At 60.0% G+C, this 17,495-nt stretch overlaps 1 protein-coding gene across 1 annotated transcript; it reads right to left on the bottom strand.

The window, feature by feature from the left end:
- Positions 1-186: 186 nt before the first annotated feature.
- Positions 187-4,706, bottom strand: NPPC (natriuretic peptide C). The gene is made up of 3 exons (XM_067301747.1): positions 4,474-4,706; positions 2,519-2,838; positions 187-272 (listed from the first exon to the last, which is right to left on the bottom strand). The coding sequence occupies exons 1-2, from the start codon at positions 4,564-4,566 to the stop codon at positions 2,536-2,538; spliced, it is 396 nt and encodes a 131-aa protein (XP_067157848.1). The 5' UTR covers positions 4,567-4,706; the 3' UTR covers positions 187-272; positions 2,519-2,535.
- Positions 4,707-17,495: the final 12,789 nt, after the last annotated feature.

Raw genomic sequence — 17,495 nt, 5'->3', positions numbered from 1 at the left:
ACGTTATACAGCTGGCTTCATCAGTCTCTTGGAAAAGCACTGTCCCTTGTCTTGGTGAGTGTTTGTATATATAATATATATAAGATAGAGAGCACTTTTTAAAAAAATAACAAAACCAAAACAGCTGGTGCCATGACTCCTCGTACCGAAAAGAAAAACACAGCCACATCTTTTGTCCATTTCGGGAGGGGGGTCTCTGCTCTTCTAGGCGTTGCCTGGGGGATGGCCATGCATGGCCACGGTGGGAAAAAATGGACTACTGATTCAAAGCCCTGCAAGGAACAAGAACAAAGTGCCTGTTAGTACTTGCCACACAACACCCATTACAAGTCCCGAGCTGAAACCCCCACTAGAACAATCCGGGCATGGGGGAGGGATTCTGAAGTCAGGAGAAGACCTCTCCAAGCCTTTTGCTCATGCCAGTGCTAGAAAGAACCTAACCTGCTGCTTTCTAGCTCTTTGGTACTTAATGGCGGAGACTGAGGGATTCCTGCTCCCCCTTGTCCTGGGTCTAGCAGGAATCTTGAGGGTCTTGAAAGAGCTCAGCTTTTCATCCTGTGCACCTCTGGCTTAGTCAGACTTTCCACCTGTCTAAAGTTTTACAGACATGAAGGGACTGGATCCAGAAGCTGAATGCAAGAGCTCAAAAGGAGTTTGGCCCAGGGATCCTTCCACCTCAGTCAGCCCCAAGGTTTCTGGCCCTTGCGCCTGGTAAGGAAGCAGCCAAGGGATGGGGTCAGGTTGTGGTTGGTGAGGGTCAGACCTGGCTGGGACACGAGCTAGACAGGGATGCGATATGAATATGAAAGAATTTTTCCTGATGAGAATTTAATGTGAGAGGATGGTTGCGAGCTGGATACATAGCGTGTGTTTGCTTTTCAGAGCCCTGGGCTGGGTGCTTCCTTGGGAATACTGAGGAGTAGCTGGACAAGGGCCAACGTCAGCAGAGAAGCAGCACCAACCCCTCTGGGCAGAGCCACAGACCAGCGTTAGTATCCTGTGGACCCTGCTCTTCCTACTGCTCTCTCCAGAAGGCCAGGATCTCTGGGTCTGGTCCTCTCTGTGCCCGATCATGTTACTGATCACGGGGCGAGGGCATGTCTCTTTGACTGGGGCAGGGCCCTGCCAGCAGCAGTAAGGCTACAGAACAAATATTCCTGACCTGGGCTGCATGGGGCAAGCAGTTCCCCCAGGTGCGAGGAATTTTTTTGCATAAAACCTGCTGGCGGGGTCCAAGCCAGTGGTGGCTCGCTCCCACAGCACAGCTGGGCAGAGCTGGCAGTGGAGGAGCTGCCGCGTTTCTCCCAAACTGGTCGCTGTGGGGAAGTGACGCTTTTCTTTCTCGTTAGTCCCTAAAAACACTGACGGAGGAGCGCTGTGGAAGAACTTCTCACAGCTTCTAATAACTTGGTGAGGAAAGCACTATCCTTAGTTGTTGTGCTGACAAGTAGGAGGCACCTGGGCAACTTATGTGTATCTTTTTCCCTTAAAATAAATGAATTGGAGAAAGGCTGAGACAGCTACCTCGCTAGTCCTCTTGTCCCAGGCATGCGGGAAGTATATACTTCCCCCCTAAACACCCATTTACGAGGTCCTAGGTCACCTGCCTCTGTCAAGCGTGCAGGGCTCAGAGCAATGGGCAGCGTATGGCTGCACTTGGAGCCCCTTCTGCAAGCCACCTCGGAGCCTGCGGGGTCCGGTTCACGCGGAAAGGGAGCCCTGGGGAATCTAGCCATAATTGTCGAGGAAGCTATTAACTAAGGCAGCGGTTTCATACTGTTCTGCAGCTGTAGTTAAAGTAGCATGGCAGCAGGGGGGTTATTGCAAGGGGGTAATTGCAATTAAGGCCAACTTTTGGGCCCTCCTCTTTACTGCCTGGCGATGCCCAGGGAGGGCTCGTCAGCGCAATTCACAGACCGCTCAGCTGGCTAATTAGTTTCAGTCCTACTGCGCAGCATCCCCTGCCTGGCAGCGTATAGGCGTAGAGCGCATGGTCCTCGCATGCGCCCTGCGGCCGCCCCAGAGCCGGAGCAGAGCCGCTGCCCTCTGTCACGGTGTGGACGACGGCTAACGTTTTTGGGTTGCCGTACCGCAGGCCCATGGGTTGCCTGGCCGCGGTACAGACAGCACGTAAGGAGGTTTTTGGTATGTATATAATCTAAGTTTAGGCCGAGTCTATAGGGCAGCAGCGGCGCTGCTTGTCATTACCCCTAGCCTCCAGCTTACATTGGATATATTTATATTGTATACGATTTATACTGCATGCCAGATAGGGGGTGTGTGTGGGGGGGGGGACAGGTTGCAAGGAAAAGCCGCCAGGCGCGGGGCGAGACCTGGACCCCTGCTGTGTCTGCGCACCCTTCCTGCTCAGAGCACCGAGCCCGGGGTGCAGGAGGAGGAGCCCGGGGTGCAGGAGGAGGAGCCCGGGGTGCCGCCGCCGCCGCCGCCGCCGCCGCCGCCGCGGGGTGCTCGGCGCTGTACGCGCCGCCCTTGCCCGCTCGCCCGCTCGCTCACTCACCGCCGCCAGGGGGCGGCCTAGCAGCCGAGGCCGCTCATGGCGCCGATGCGGTCCAGCTTGAGGCCGAAGCAGCCCTTGCCGAGGCCCTTCTTGTGGAGGCCCTTGTGGCGGCGGGCCGGCGGGTCCTGCAGCAGCCGCGCCCAGCCCGCCCGCGGCCGCGCCTCGGCCCGCGCCTCCCGCGCCTCCCGCGGGCCCTGCCCGCCGCCGCCGCCGCCGCCGCGGCCCTTCTCCTTGTCGCGCTCCTTGTCGCGCTCGGCGCCCGCCGCCTCGGGCGAGCCCGCCGCCGCCGCCGCCGCCGCTGCCGCTGCGCCGCGGGAGCCCTGCGGGGGGAGAGGGTCAGCGCCGCCGCGCCGGGACGGGCCGGGCCCCCCCACACCGCCCCCCCGGTGCAGTACCCCCTCGTACCGGGGTTGGGGCGTTCCCCTCCGGCTGGGGTCTCTGCACCCCCCCTCAGCACCCCCCGGTACTGGGGTCCGTACCCCCTGGATGGGGTCACTGCATCCCCCCCCCCATAGCACCCTCCCAGTACTGGGGTCAGTGCCCCCCATAGCACCCCCTCTGCAGCATCCCCCCAATACTGGGGTCGGTACCCACCCCCGGCTAGGGTCAGTGCACCTGCCGTAGCCCCCTCCAAATGCTGCGGTCGGTTCCTCCCCCCAGCTGGGGTCAGGGCATCCCACCCAGTAACGCCCCCCCCCCCCCCGGGCAGTGCCTCCCACCGCCCCAAACCAGGGCATCCTCTCCCCTCCCCAGATCAGAGCCTCCCCCTCAATGCTCCCTGCCCTGGGCCAATTCCCCCCCCCCCATTCAGGGTCAGGCACCCCCCCCAACCCCCCCTGGGCAGTGCGTGCCCCCCCGCCCCCAGGGCTGGGGTCAGTGCATCCTCCCCCCAGTCGGTGCCTCGCTCCCCACTTGGGACTGGGGTCACTGCACCCCCTGCGAGCTGGGCTGGGGTCAGAGCCCCCCCCCGGGGGGTTACTGCACCTTCCGCCAGCTTTCAGGCCCCTTGAGAGTGGGGGGGGCCCATTGCTGCCCCCAGCCCAGCGCTGGGGGGTCGCTGCTACTCTGAGCCTGCCCGGCCGCACCACGGCCCCAGCAGTGATGGGCAGGTCAGCGACCCCCTTCCCACGCTTGCTGACCCCACCTAGGTGACACTTTCTGCCCCCCCCAAATCCTCCAGTTCTGACTCCCAATTATTGGGGGCACCCCCCACCCCCTTTGCCGCTTCCCCCCTTCATCTCCTCAGCCCCCACCTCTCTCCCCACTCAGGACTGCAAGCCCTGGGGCTGCTCATCCCCGTTTATCTCCCCGCATCCCCGTGTCACCCCAGGTCCCTATAGGGACCCTCCCTGGTGTCCCATGGATCCTGCCCCACCGCTGTCCTGGGGCACCCCCTGGTCCCTGGCCCCGTGCCATTGCCAGGCCCCCCCGGGGCAGTGCCGCCCGTGGCCTCCGGTGCATCCCTCCTTCCCCATCCCTCCTTCCCCGCGTGGTGCTGCTGCAACACCCTCTCCGCATCTGGGGTGCCCCTTCCCCGGGGGATGCTGCGGGTGCCCCTGGCTCCCCGGAGGGATCCAGCCTCACATCCAGCCCTCCGTGCACCTGCTCCAGGTCCGCTCCTCATTCCCGCTGCCCCCGGCACACAGCAAGTCGCTGCCCTGCCTGGCGCTGATGCCCGGGGTAAGGGGCGCTCGGCATCGCCCCCCCGCACCAGCCCCGGGGCTCGTGTCCCTGGGACGCGCACGCTGGGGCAGTGCCTGGGACACGGTGGGGAAGCAGGGGGTCCCCCAGCACCCAGAAAGCCCCCGGGGAGGAGGACCCTGCCGTGCCCTGCCTCCTGCCTCCCTGGGGAGGAAGGTTGCCCCCTGTTGCCCCCATCGCCCCGGCCCTGGGGGGAGCCTCCCCGGGACGGGATGGGGAGCGGAGCAAGCGCGATGGGGCGCAGCCCGCCTTACCTTCTGCGGGAGCTGAGACGCCGGCTTCGCCTCCAGCCTCACGGAGAGCAACGCGAGTAAAAGTCCACCAGCCAGCAAGGGTGAGATCTGCATCCTGCGAGGCAGGGCGAGCGGGGGGCCGCGGGGAGCGCAGGGGAGCCCCGCGAGAGGCAAAGTTCGGAGCGGAGCCCGGAGGTCCCTCCTGCCGCCTGCGAAGTGCCGAGCTAGTGAACTTGGGCTTTCTGCTTCATTCATTTTATAACCCAACCTGCTTGGTGATGTCATCTAAATAACCAGGTCCAGCCCGGCCTCCCACTTCACAATAGCAGGAATTTAAAAGGGGGGGTTGTAGGGGGGGGGGTCGCTCTCCCCTGGCAGGAACAAATGACACATCAGCCCGAGGCAAGCGGGTTGGGGAGTTGGAGGAATAAAAATAGAAAGGGGGGGGGCATTTGGCCGACCCCCCCCCCACCACCCGCGGGCCCCTCTGCAAGCTGTCTGCCCTCCCTTTGCCCGGCTGAGGTGCCCCGCGGCCCCTCTGCTCCCCGCCTCTGTCCCCGGTGACCCCCCCACTGAAGAACACGGGCCAGCCTGGGGCTGGCTCCAGCAGGCTGGGGGGGCCCCGGAGGGGGGAGGTTAGAGTCCGAAAGACAGAATGAGTGCAAAACACTTTTTTTTCAACATCCAAGCTTAAACCAGAATGTGCCCATCCATCTCCCCAACTTCTGTCCCAGGTCCCTGTTTGCCTGGGGTGGGGGGGGGCACTGCCATCCCCAGCAGAGACCTTGGGGACACAAGGGATGCCGGGGGCAGTGGCACCGCTGCAGGACACACAGGTGAATCCCTCGGCTTGCAGGAGGTGACCCGGTCCCTCAGTCTCCCGGCAGGGATCGGGGCACTGGAGGTTGCCTCTGGACCCAGAGATGGGGGCTTCACAGCTCCTGCTGCTCTCCCTTCGCACGGCACAGTCAGTGCCGCGTGGTCCCTGCTGGGGACAGGAGCCCAAGGGCCAAACCCGTGCCGGGGCTGTGCCCGCGTAGCAGCGTGGCCTCGAGCGCTCCCACCTGTTGCCGGAGCTGGCGGCTGGGTGAGGGAGAAGCATTTAATCCCTGAGTTAACCCCAGCAGCTTGCAGGGGCTCTGGGGACGTGGCCGAGGGCTCGCCCGTGCGCTCGCCCCTTCCCGATCCAGCACCCAGGAGGGCAGGATTTGTGCCGCTGCCGGAGTGCCTTGCACCGGGGAGGGGGCAGCTCTGGGGCTCCGCTTGCTTTTCTTGCAGGCAGCAGTGAGGGAGCTCAGCACCGTCCCTGGCACCCCAGACAGAGGGGATGCTGCTTCTGGCACCAATCCAGAAGCAAGGCATTCCCCCTGACTCCTCGCAGGAGCATCTGTGGGTGGATTGCACCCGGCAGTTAAAGCAGAGAGATCCCCCCCAAATCCCTTTCCCGGGATTAGGGGAACAGTCTCTGCTCTGCCCCCTCTCCCTGGGGGCACCTCCAGGCTGGTCCCTTCCCCTGGCAGGAGCTGCCTTTTCTTGGTCTTTCTGGGATCTGCTGCTTGCCAGCTCCCTCGGGAGGGAAGAGCTGGTGGGAGCTGACCCTGCCGGGGGTCCGGGGCTCTTTGGGGGTCCGGGGTGTCCCTGCTTGGGAGCAGGGAGACGTTTCTTGCTCCACAGCCCAGACTCTGGACACGGGACACTTTGAAGAAGATCATCTTTTTAGCTCCCTGTGAACAGGAGCTGGAAAGAGAAGGTCTCGGTGGTTTTTCCATTGTGCCTGCCAGGTGGAGACAGTTTGGGCTTTTTGGAGTGCAAAGTTGGGCTTGGGCATTTGTCTGTGTGTAGGCAGATGAAGGCGACGGAGTTAATATATAGCTGACCCTGAGTGCCAGGTAACCGTGGGTGCACGCAAAGAGCAGAAAGAGGCCCCCTCACTTCTTCCCTGGGCTGAGCTCTCCTCCCCGCAAAGCACAACCCGGGATCTAAAACGCGGCTTTTCTGGGGTGGAAGGAGGGATGGCTTTCCAAGCGCTCTGCAGCACTGCCCCGCTTCAGAGTTGTGCGGAGGAAAGGGGTGCAGGGGGGAGCTGAGCTGGGACCTCTGCAACCTGGGGGTGGCAGCGCCAGGGGCCTGGGCATCACCAGCGGCAGGGGCAGCTCTGTGGCCAGCGGGGTGGGACGGGGTCCTGTTGCCAACCAGCCTGTGCTGGCTCCCGGGCGCTGATGCTGAGGGCAGCCGTGCCCCGGGGCTTCTCCCAAGGGCAACCCAAGAGGGGGAAGGAGACAAGGTGTGCGCATTAGGGGGAAATATCTTGGCACAGCTCGGAAAGAAAGGGCTGTGCGGAGAGTCGCTTGCTACGAGCCCCCTGGAAACTCTGGGGATGTGGGGTAGGCAGCCGGCTTCAGCGCTGCTCTGGCAGCTCCTCCCTGGAGGATTAGAGCATCGCCACAAATACCACAGCATGGTTAGGTCTCAGCCAGCGCCTTCCCACATGAGGCTCGCTTCGCGCACTCATCTGGAGCTTTTATGAGCGTGGTTTTCATTAGAGTGTTTTCTTTGTCACACTGTGCAGAGCCTCAGTTTGGGGGGGGGGGGGGAAGAGAACTGTTCTTTATAAATCCAATTAGTGTTGTTATTCAAATTACCCTGCCTTTTCTGCTGGAACTTGCTGGAGTCAGAGACGCGGCACACACAAAGCCGTTTCCTTAACTAAAACCAGATCGAATCCACCAGAGCTGTTTCAGGATGACAAAAACTCAGAGGGGAGAAGGGGCGGGTGGGAAGGAGTTAATAGCTGGTGAATCTTTTGCTTTGTGGCATGGGGGGGCTTGAAAGCTCTTAACCCTTGAAGGGATGTGCCCGTGCTAGCCCACAGCTTGGCGGGGTGCTCACCCAAGCTGAGAACCGGCAGCTTCAGCTCACATGTGGAAGTACCCGTGCATGGAGAAGTGGATGGGACCATGCCACTGAGGGGGCTGCATTCACTGCTGACTTCTCCTGGGTGCTCTCTGCACTTGTGGAGAGCAAGGGGGATCTGGCACAGCATGACTGGGGTGCTTGGGTTCAGGTCTGCTCTCTGGAGGAGCCTCTCTGCCTCCACCACCAGAGAGGGGACGGATGGAGACTGGCGGCTCCTCTGCAGGGTGGCTGCGGGGGGATATACCCCTCCGTGTCGCACCCAGGGACCCAAACAGAGCCGAGAGCTGTGGGAGGAGAGGGGGGCTCACAGGGCTCTTCTGACCCTGAGAAATGGCAGGGTTAAACCGGGGTCTGATGGCCTCTGCTGGGATGGGTTGCTGGGCATCACCCAAAACCAGGACACATCCCCCGCTCCGGAGAGTACTGCTCCCAGGGTAGGATGGCAAGCTGCAAGTGCTGGAAACTGCCTTCAAGCAGAGAACATCAGTGCTGTAGGACTAACAGTCGGGAGATGCTAACTGGCAAGTTGTACCGAAGTGGGGTAAACCCCTGAGAAGGGGCTCTGTTGGGTTGGACTGTCAGTGTCTACAGCCTGGGGAAGTGAGAGCAGCGTGCGTGTGTGCGAGGGAGAGTGCGCAGGTACACGCGCCTGGGGACCCAGGGGGATTCATCCAACTATGATGGGTGCCAGCGTGATCTGGAGGGTGGGAGGAGATGGGTCATCAGGGTAATTGTGAAAGCAGCACGAGGTATTTCTGCAGAAACCTTTGATCACAAGGAAGGGGTGAGCGATCCTTGGGGGTGTGGGTGGATCTTACTGGGCAGCACTGGGACTCCAGCTCTCCCTGCTGAAGTTAAAAGCTAAGTTTCAGGCACATTCCTGAGGAAGACTCCCAAGAAGGTTTAAAACCTGACTGAGGTCTTCCCACCTCAACCTGTTTAAAAGCAGGACAGAAACATGGACTCTAGCCCAAAAAGAGCTGTGTCACAGCAGCAGCAGACGGCTATCTCCTTTTTTTCCCCGCTTGCCCTTCATAAGGGAGCTATGTTGATTTGGGGAAATCACTGCCCAGATTTATGTTTCTTCTGCTGCCTGTGGGCCAAGGAGTGGTTCATGCTGGAGTGGAAGATAACTGTAGTATGAGGATTTCTTGTTCCTCTGCATAAAGGAACATCAGAATGGTGCATGAACATGATGGAGACACCAGAACAGCAGACATTTTCCTTCAAGCGATGGCCAACGTTAAGAGCTGTCAGTTAAGCAGGTTCGAGCACTGTCCCAAAGCCCAGAGGTGCTAATAACAGTGTCTTTGGAACAAACTCTTGAAATGTTGCTGCTCTGCCCATCCTGCCTGGATTGCTCCATACCTGCCTTGAGCAGGGCCAGCCAAGGGCATTAATGTGCATGGGAAGCAATCCATGGGAATCAATTTTCAGCCATGAGGCTGCTGGGCTCCATCGTGTGTTTGCCATCTCCTGAAATCTCCCGAGGAGGCAGGTGCCAAGGGTCTGGGCTGCAGAACTGGACACAAGGACGGGAGCAGACAAATCTCCATCAACCTTTGCTGCTCCTAGAGTGACAGGATGAAAGTACCCTGAGATGCTTGCAGCAGTGTTCATAGGGGCTCGGTGGCAGGAGGACACAGATAGGCACCAGGGGTTGTTTGGCTCCTTGGACATCAGTGAATGTGTTTTATGCAGGAGTGTGCCCAGGTGTGCACAGGGTATCATGAGGAAAAGCACGAGGTCCAGGAAAGGAGCAGCAAACCTGGCCTGTGGGCAAGCAGTGATGGGGAATGGAGCCGGTATAAGGAGGTGGGAGTTAATTCCCCTCCGGCACCAACACCAAGTACCAGTCCCCAGGAACAAGATATGCATTGATCTTTGCCAGAACACTATTCAGGGTCTGAGATCACACAGCAGTAGCTTTTTTATTATAAGCCCCATCAGGGTGGGACTAGATGGGAAGGAGAGTGCTCTGGGGGATCTCGGTGGGGCAGGGAACCGGGGGGCCAGGGACTGCGCTCTGCCACAATTGTGCTCTTTGAGAGTGGACAGGTGCCAGCAGTGGTAGCGAGAGGCTTAACTGCTGTAGGGGGAAGGAGATAAAGGAATTTTATCTCTAAAAGGTTGTTTTTCAAATTTTGTCCTGTTTTGGTTTTACAGTGCCTTTCCATGTGTCTGATGATAGCAGGTTCAATGAAAAGCCATTTTGCCTGGGGATTTCAGTCTCGGCTGCAGGGCCAAATGAGCAGCCCCCACCACGCATGGTGGTGGCAGGGGAGGCAGTGAGCGAGGTGACATGAGGTGTAACCGACCCGTCTGGTTCCACCGCCTGGGCAGGACGCAGCAGGCGATGAGCCTCGGGAAGATCCTCTTCAGCGTGCTTTACTGTGGAATAACCTTCTTGCCCCCAGCTGGCCGTCTTCTCCTGTCCCATGTGCAGGAATGCCGGGCAGAGGGCTCAGATGTGGCTGCCAGGAGCCCCGGACCTGGGCACCCGGCTGGACAGTGAGCGGGACGGCGCCAGGGTGCAATGCTCCTGGGTCATGTGGTGTGGGGAGCCCTGCTTCACCTACGAGCCCGGGTCTCTACCTCTGAAATGCTGATGGCAGCTTTCAGCCTGTTTGAACATCCCTGCTGTTTGTTTTGGATGTTTCTGCTGCATGAGGTTTTACAGGAAACAATAAATGACTTTACATTTTCCCCTGTCTCCTTTCGGGTCTAGAAGAGGGCACGGGTCCAGGACACATGCGTGTCTGACATCCCCTATTCCCAAACGGGGACCATGATGGGGAAGAGGCCCCGCAGGGCTGCCCTGATGGACCAGACTGGGAATGGAGCTGCAGCCGTGTTGCCTGCCCCAGCAGCAAGGGCAGGGAGATGGGGAGGACATCCCCGGCCCTTCCAACCGCCCCAGGGCAGCACCGCTAGGAGGCAAGGAGAAAGCCCCAGGGAGAGGCACCCAGGGCCTTTGCTAGCAAGGTGATGGCATCCTGGCAGGAGGCAGAGACACCCGGGCTGGTGCTGCTCGGTGGCACAGACACATTTACCTCCAGGGGCTTGTTTAGGGGGCTTAGAGAAGCTGGACCTAAAAAACAACCTACTAAAGTTCATTTCTCGCAAGTGAACCCCATAGTGGTGGCCTGTACTGCTGCCAATAGGTCCTCCTGGGATGGTGGGAGGTGGTGGAGCCGCTCATGTCAAGAGAGCCCCTCAGAGGGCTTGTCCTCATGCCTTCCTGAGCTCCCGTCTTCCAGCTGATGCTGTGGCCTGTGGCATTTTGTCTGGGCTACCTGGGCTGCTCCAGCCTCCTCCTGATTTCTGGGTATTTCTTTTCCTTGGGGCTTAGCTGAGGTGGCTGCGCTCCAGGGCTGAGTTGCCTCACTGGGTTGGTTGGAGCGGAAACATGACATTTTAGACTTTTGTTGAACACAGAGAAAATTAAGCAACTATAATGCACTGGTGAGTACATGTTGTGAGTCTCACTCTGTGTCAGTCCACAGAGGATATGAATTGCATCGCCTCCGACTGTCGGCGGCTTTGGCTCTTTAGCTAAGGCAGGAGCAGGTCGTTGGGATTTTCCAAGCTATGTGCTCCGTCCTTCCTCTTTGTCCCCCCTTTCCCAGATGGTTCTCCCAAAAATGGATGTCTGGCAGCATCTCACCTGCCTGGAGGCCCCAATGTCAGCCCAGGCCTGTCATTTTTGGCACTGAACATCCCTGTTGCAAGAGCTATTGCCCAAAGAGATGATGGCCCGGAAAGGCCAAAGGACAGGTTATTGCCACCGCGTTTGTCTCCGCAGAGGAGGAACGGAGGCCAGAGGGAGACGTGCCTTGTGCAGAGCACCCAGGGAAGGAGCCCGCAGACCAGCTGGGGACAGACGCCACGTCTGTGCCCACGGGGGATCCTGCCACGGTGCGGGAGCCCGCTGGCTCCTTCTGTGCTGTGCCATGGTGTCCTGCGTCACCCCAGGGAGGGTCTGTGCCGTCATGGGCTGTGTGCGCATCCGGGGCGGGCAAGCAGGCCTTCCCTAGCCCTGCAGCTCCCGGCTTGGCAGGAGCCTCTGACACCTGGCTCGGCTGCGGGAAACGCTCTCGCCCTTGAAGAAGCAGCTCCCTGCCGGCTCTCCTCCTGGCGAGCCCTGAAACTCCCCAGTCCCCCTCCGAGCTGATTTCCAGGGAACCCGGCGCAGGGCGGTGGGAAGCCCCTTTTGGCACGGTTCCTCAGGGGCGAAGCCTTTGGGTTTCCCCAGCCATTCCTTGGAGCATCCGTGGGCCAAGGGGGACGTGAGGGACCGCGGGGAGCCCTGCACGGGGAGAGCGCTTTGCCGGGAACCAAATCCGCGGTGTCTCGGGGACACCGGTGGCCGAGTCCCTGGGAACAGGTCTTCTCTGGCTCATGCTCCCGTTGAGGCTGAAGTCGGGCTTTCCATTTTTTCTTTTGACGGGGGGTAGCGTGGACGCCAGGCGCGAGTGGCCTCAGGTGGCCGCGAGCGGTGCCCCGGCCGGGGTGAGGGGAGGGCGCCAGCCTGGCCACGCCGCGACCGGTGGCCGGGACGGATTTACGCGCCACGGATGAGGCAGGCGGCGGCGGCTCAGCCTTGCGAGGCAGATAACGGCCTGCTCGGGCCTCGGCCGTGCCTGGGAAAGGCCGGGGAGCGGCGGCGGCCGCAGGCTCTGCCCGCCGCCCCGCACGGCAGCCCGTGTGGACGTGCGGGGCTCCACAGCCCTAACCTTTTGCAGCCGGACAGAACAACAATGCGAGCCCGCTCGCATATAATGGCCACTGTTTGCTTGAGATACAAAGGCGCAGGGCTTTCACATGAGGTAATACTGATAAGTTACGCTCTCATTCACCGCTCCGCCTGCCAGCAAGCAGCAGGGCTGGCGGCTGCCCCCGCTCGCCTTCGCTGAGCCGGCGGGACGTGCCCTGCCCGCCCCTCGGCCGCCCGGCCTCTGCCGGAGCGTGACCCGCCGCGTCCCCTCTGCTCGCCCTCCCCGCCTGGCCCGCCGCCCCGCGGGCGGCCCCGCACGGCCCCGCAGCGTCCTCTCCCCAGATCAGCCCCCGCGGCAGCTGCGCAGATGCTTTCCCGCATGCGGGGCAGGGGATGGGGTGGTGACGGCTTGGGGGGGTTTGTGCAATGAGTTTGCTAGTCGGCGGGGGTTTGCCGGACAGGTTGCAAGGTTGGAGCTGGTGCAGCAGTGTGGTCTGTTAGCCCCTGCTGGCCTCAAAGGTGCCTTTTCTGCCTCCCCGTGAGCATCAGGCAAGGCTTGAACTCACTGCCCATCCTCTGCCCGTGCTCCCGGCCCCTGGGAGCTTCCCTCAGGCCCCACGACTCAGGCACCTGCAGGGCAGTTCCCCAGCACTGCAGGTGCAGTGGAAACCCACCACCCACCCCTGGTGGGACCTGGCCCCTGGGACCGTGTCCCAGGCACCTCTGTGTGTCCCGTCACCGCGGGAGCTGAGAGCTTTCTCTTCCAAAACTGCTTGGAGCACTGTTGGGAGGCTCAGACCACTAAAGGAAACCAAGGGCCACGTTGTAAAGAGATTTGAGCAGCTAGAACCAGGGAGGATTTCAGGGGAAGAGATTTGAAGACATCCAGGAGAAAAATTCAGGAGTCTCTAGGCAGAGCAGAAGGCAGCAAGGCATCAAACCTGATGCCCTGATGCCCTGCCCCAGCATGCCATCTCTTTCCTCCACTGTCTCCTTCACCTCTTTCTGGGCCTGTTTATTCCTCCCTGGCAGGGTCTGGTTTTCCTTTCCCTTTGCTGGACAAACAGCCAGATCAGGCGTCTCCTCCTGCCTGGGGGAGAGCTGCCGGCATTCCTCCAGGCAGTGTTTTGTCTAAAGGAGATGGGAACCCATCAGTCCTGATCTTTTGTGGTATATTTCCCAACCCAGAGGTATGGAGGGCTCAGGAGAAAACTGGAGAAGCTGAAGGACAGGTGGGGCAAGACCACATTCGTTGTGACACAAGTAGCAGATAGGTATCTGTCATGGAGAGAGATGTTTTTTGACTTATTTATGGTAACAAATCTATCTCCCTCTCCTCTACCCCCCGAGCATGCCTTGTTTCCTTAGGTCAAGGTCTCAGGCAGCTCCCCATGCCTGAGCAATGTCAAAGTGAGCGAAACTCTGGCATAACTTTTTGGGAGATGCTGTAATCGAAACATTTTCAAGGGTGCTCAGAGGCTCCAGAGCAAACCTGTGGCCAGGTCCTGCTCCGCCTTTGAGCATATCCTTGCACTGTGTGGGTCTAGCTCTGACACCAGAGAGACACAGGCAGAGCACCCCACTGCTCTCAATCCCCATTTCACTTCCTGCAATTCAAAATATTTAGCATCAATGAAAGATGGCATCAGGATTTGAAGGGGAGACTTTTGGATCCATAGTGTCTGTATCCACGGGGCGGAACGCTGGAGGCAGACAGACTCGTAAGAGGAACTGCTCTGCTCTCATCCAGGGTTCCCCTCTTTTAGTCATCTTGGGGCGGCTCCATCCACTTGGCCAGTCACTCCTGATTAACACTGATGTAAACGAGCTCAGGGTGGGCCCTTGCTCCTCAGCAAAATCACAAGCAGCAGAAGAGCCAAAGCCTTCGTAAGCAGGGTGCTTCTATCCAACAAGCCCCACGAAGCTCTCGCCTCGGCTGAGGTGCTGCAACATGTTCCAGCCATGAATGTTGGTAGCAGCTACCAGTCACTGCCTGGGGGAAGATGGTGAGATAATCCTGTGTTGTGGGAAAGCAAGCCGGGACACTAGGCTGGGCTTGCTGCTACAGGACCCTGGGGAAGGAGAGTCCAGGGGGAAAAAATCCACCCACGGACCTGCTCCCTTCCAGAAAGCTCACAAGCTGCTCTCGAGGGTTGTGGGAACGGCAAGGAGGTGAGTGCTCCTTTCTGCTCTGCTGCCATGAGGCCCATGTGGATGGGAGATAACGCGGAAGTTGAGACTGAAGCAGCGCAGCCCTTCCCCGCCTGCCTGGGAGGGATTTGATTTGGTGAGATCCTGCATTAGTGTCCAACCCACTGCCATGTTTGCCTGCACCCTCTTTCAAATGGTGTGAAGGGAGGGTACGTGCCGTGCAGGGGTCTGCTGTCACCCGGGAGGGTGACACGTACTTGTGCTATCTCTTGTCCCTCTGGGCCAGTGATGGGGCAGAGCACAAGATGGGGCATAAACACAGCCCCTACCCTGTGGACTAGGCCAAATTTACAGGCCCGCAGCCACTGTCGGGAGAGGGGAGCTGGGCAGCACACTGCAAATCTGCGGGGGCTGCGCCGGCCCCTTGTGCAACACGGGCCCAGCTGGAGGCAGGGGGCGAGGATGACGGAGGTGTCCAGCCGTGCAGCCACATCCCTCCCACCACGCATGATATCACTGCTCAACCGCAGGCGCGAACGCAGGCAGCAATGCTAACAAACACCGAATCCCCCCGCTCCCCCTGCCCCAGTCTGTCATCTCCGGTGGAACGAACGCAGAGTGCTGAAGCCCTTGCAGCTGGTGGTACCACCTGCTGCACAAGGGAGCCTGGCCAAGCTACGGACTTGGCTGCATCCCCACGGGGGTGAGGAAGAGCAGAGACACAGCGTGACTCAGCGGCAAGGAGAGGCGAGAGGAGCTGCCTGCTCCCACCTGGCTTGCGCAGTGAGGGGGGCGGTGGGGCTGGGGGCTCCGGGGTCCTCCCTGTCCCATCTCCGGCTCTCCCAGGTGGGCGAGCTCCTCGCATCTCCCCATGGGGACAGCAGCCCAAAGGGATGGCATGGGCCAGCCCGGTGCAGCTGGGGACATGCAACTGCTGCATCTTAGCAGAGCCCATGCCAATTGCTTTACTTAGGTGGTGGCTGGGAGAGTGGGAGGAGGGGGTAGAGCATGCACCCTTCCACTGAAAGGGCGATCCCACACAGCCGCACTCTCCCCCGGAGCCTGCTCCTGCTGGGAACGGCGCACGCCCTCCATCCTCAGTGCCGGGGGGGACCAGCTGCTGCACAACTGGCAGCTCTGCTCACACGGAGGAGGGCCGCTCGCTCTCTCACTGTCAGGCTTGTGCGGAGGCTGCTGCTCCCGGCATGCTCGGTGTGGGGGCTGCTGCCTCCTGGCTGTGCCGGGGAGAGGGCAGATGTGCCCACTGCTAAGACCTCCCTCCCCTCCTGGAGGTGGTCACAGCTGCCAGAGTGAGGGCAGCTGATAGGCTGGGCCCATCTTTCAGCCCAACACCGGCAGTGGTGCTGGCAGACAGGACCGCAGACTTAGCCCTCTGGCTCTGCACAGTTCACGTGAGCAAGACACGGTGCCTTTGCCAGGGGGACCCCAGTGAATGGGGAGATCTGACTGTGCTTTTGAAGGCAGATATGTGGTGTGCTCCCCATGGTTCCCATGGGAAAACCCCCGTGCTGTGCTCAGGACAGCTCCCTTGACTGACCCAAAGGTTAGAGCCAGAGCGGTCTGTGTCCAGCGCAGGCTGGGAACCCCATCCTCACAGCCTCCATGAGCAGGGCAGCCACTGGGGAGAAGCTGTGCATGCTGTGAGAGACCCTTTGGGGTTCAGGGGCTGCAACCCACGACTGCTCCATGACGTGTCCACTAGAGAAAGCCTACAGAGATCTTGTCTGCTGAAGCTGCACAGCAGCAAGATGCTCAACTCACACCAGCAAAGCTCACCCCAGAAGTTTCCCATCAAGCTTGCAGGGCTCTGAGATCCTGTCAGAGCTGCAGATGAGACCAGGATAAATCTGTAGGGAGAGGGATGTGAGATGGCCACAGCTAGTGCTCTTAGCCTCCTTTTGTCCCTACTGTATTTACAAGTGAACTTTTGAGCCAGTGGAGACTGGTGCTCCCTGAGATTGAAACATCCCTGGCTCCAGCAGGGCAGCCACAGCCCAGCTGGGAGCTGCCCTCCCAGGGCTCTGTGGGTGGCTTTGCACGGGGGGAGGCTGGTGGAGTTTGGCTGCTGTGGGGAGCTTCACCTCCAGCCTTTCCATCTACAGCTTTCTCGACACGGCTTCAGGGAGGGCTCAGCAGTGCCAGCTGGCAGGAGGGTCTCGAGGTAAGTGCGTGTCTAGGAGGAACGGGACTGGCAGTCCCAGATGATGCTACGCTCTGAGCAGGCATCACAGAGAGCTTCGTGGCCTCTACAGGCGATGGACACCAGGTGCTGAGGGCATGGACCCGCTCGATGTGGGGCACCACAGAGCAGGCATCTGCCCCACCTGGAGTGAAGGGGCAGCATAGAGAGCTGCTCAGACCCGCATTCCTGCTGAAGAAAAGGCTGAACGCAGCACACCTTTCCCCACTGGAGGCCTGCTTGCAGAGGTCAGCTCAAGGCCCCTTCAAACCCTTCCTCCACGTCCTGAGGGGCTGCCCCAGGCAAAGAGCTCAAAAGACGCTAATTCCTTTCCCAGCAGTGGCGCCATGAGGCTAGTTTCTTGCACCCCAGTTTTTCTTCTGGCTGAAATTCTTTGGCAAACCCAGGCTGAGTTTGCAGAAAACAGCAGGATGATCAAACCACCTATTCCCAGACAGCCAGACCCTGGATCTGACTCCGCTATAAATCCCTGTGGGAGGCTTGCAGCCACAGGCAGAGAAGGGGGTAAAAGTCCCAGCTCTGGAGTCCTGTTTCTTGCTTTAATGTCACCCGCTGATGCGAAGGCTCTGACTTATCCCAGCAGATATCAGGCCACTGCCACTCAAAACTGTGAACAGTCATTTGCTCGGATGATGTAGTGTGAATGGGCTGGAGGATTCAACAGGTTGCCTTGTGCCTGGCCTCCAGTGCTAGGGGAACAGGAAAGCCAGTGGCTCAGGAAACAGGAGCATGAGAGCCTGTCCTGCTCTACTTTGCAGTGAAGGTGAGGCCACACAGTTCTGGAAGGCTTCCCTGCACTGCTTTTGAAGGCACAGATGCCCTCAAAGCTCTGAGAGTCTCCAAGGAACTGAAACACCAGTCTCACCTCTTTATAATCTTAAATCAGCTAAAACTATGCTTTTTTGCCTGACTGGAAACTTTGGCTGCAGCAGGAGCGCTGGCAGTGAGCTGGACCAAAACCATGCCAGAGGCTTCAGCTGGCGCTGGCTGGAAAGGGCACTCTGCAACAACTGGGGATGGCTTTGCAGGCTGGTGGGG

This window comes from Apteryx mantelli, chromosome 9 (assembly GCF_036417845.1).
Source record: "Apteryx mantelli isolate bAptMan1 chromosome 9, bAptMan1.hap1, whole genome shotgun sequence".
Classification (NCBI taxonomy): Eukaryota; Metazoa; Chordata; class Aves; order Apterygiformes; family Apterygidae; genus Apteryx; species Apteryx mantelli.
The sequence above is the reverse complement of the archived record's forward strand: the minus strand, read 5'-3'. Positions and strand labels throughout refer to the sequence as shown.

Bases quoted from the DNA above. Each gene is read 5' to 3' on its own strand.
- NPPC (XM_067301747.1), bottom strand. From the start codon at position 4,566: ATGCAGATCTCACCCTTGCTGGCTGGTGGACTTTTACTCGCGTTGCTC. The intron at 2,839-4,473 runs GTAAGGCGGGCT...CTCCCCCCGCAG, and splicing joins CGTCTCAGCTCCCGCAGAAG to GGCTCCCGCGGCGCAGCGGC.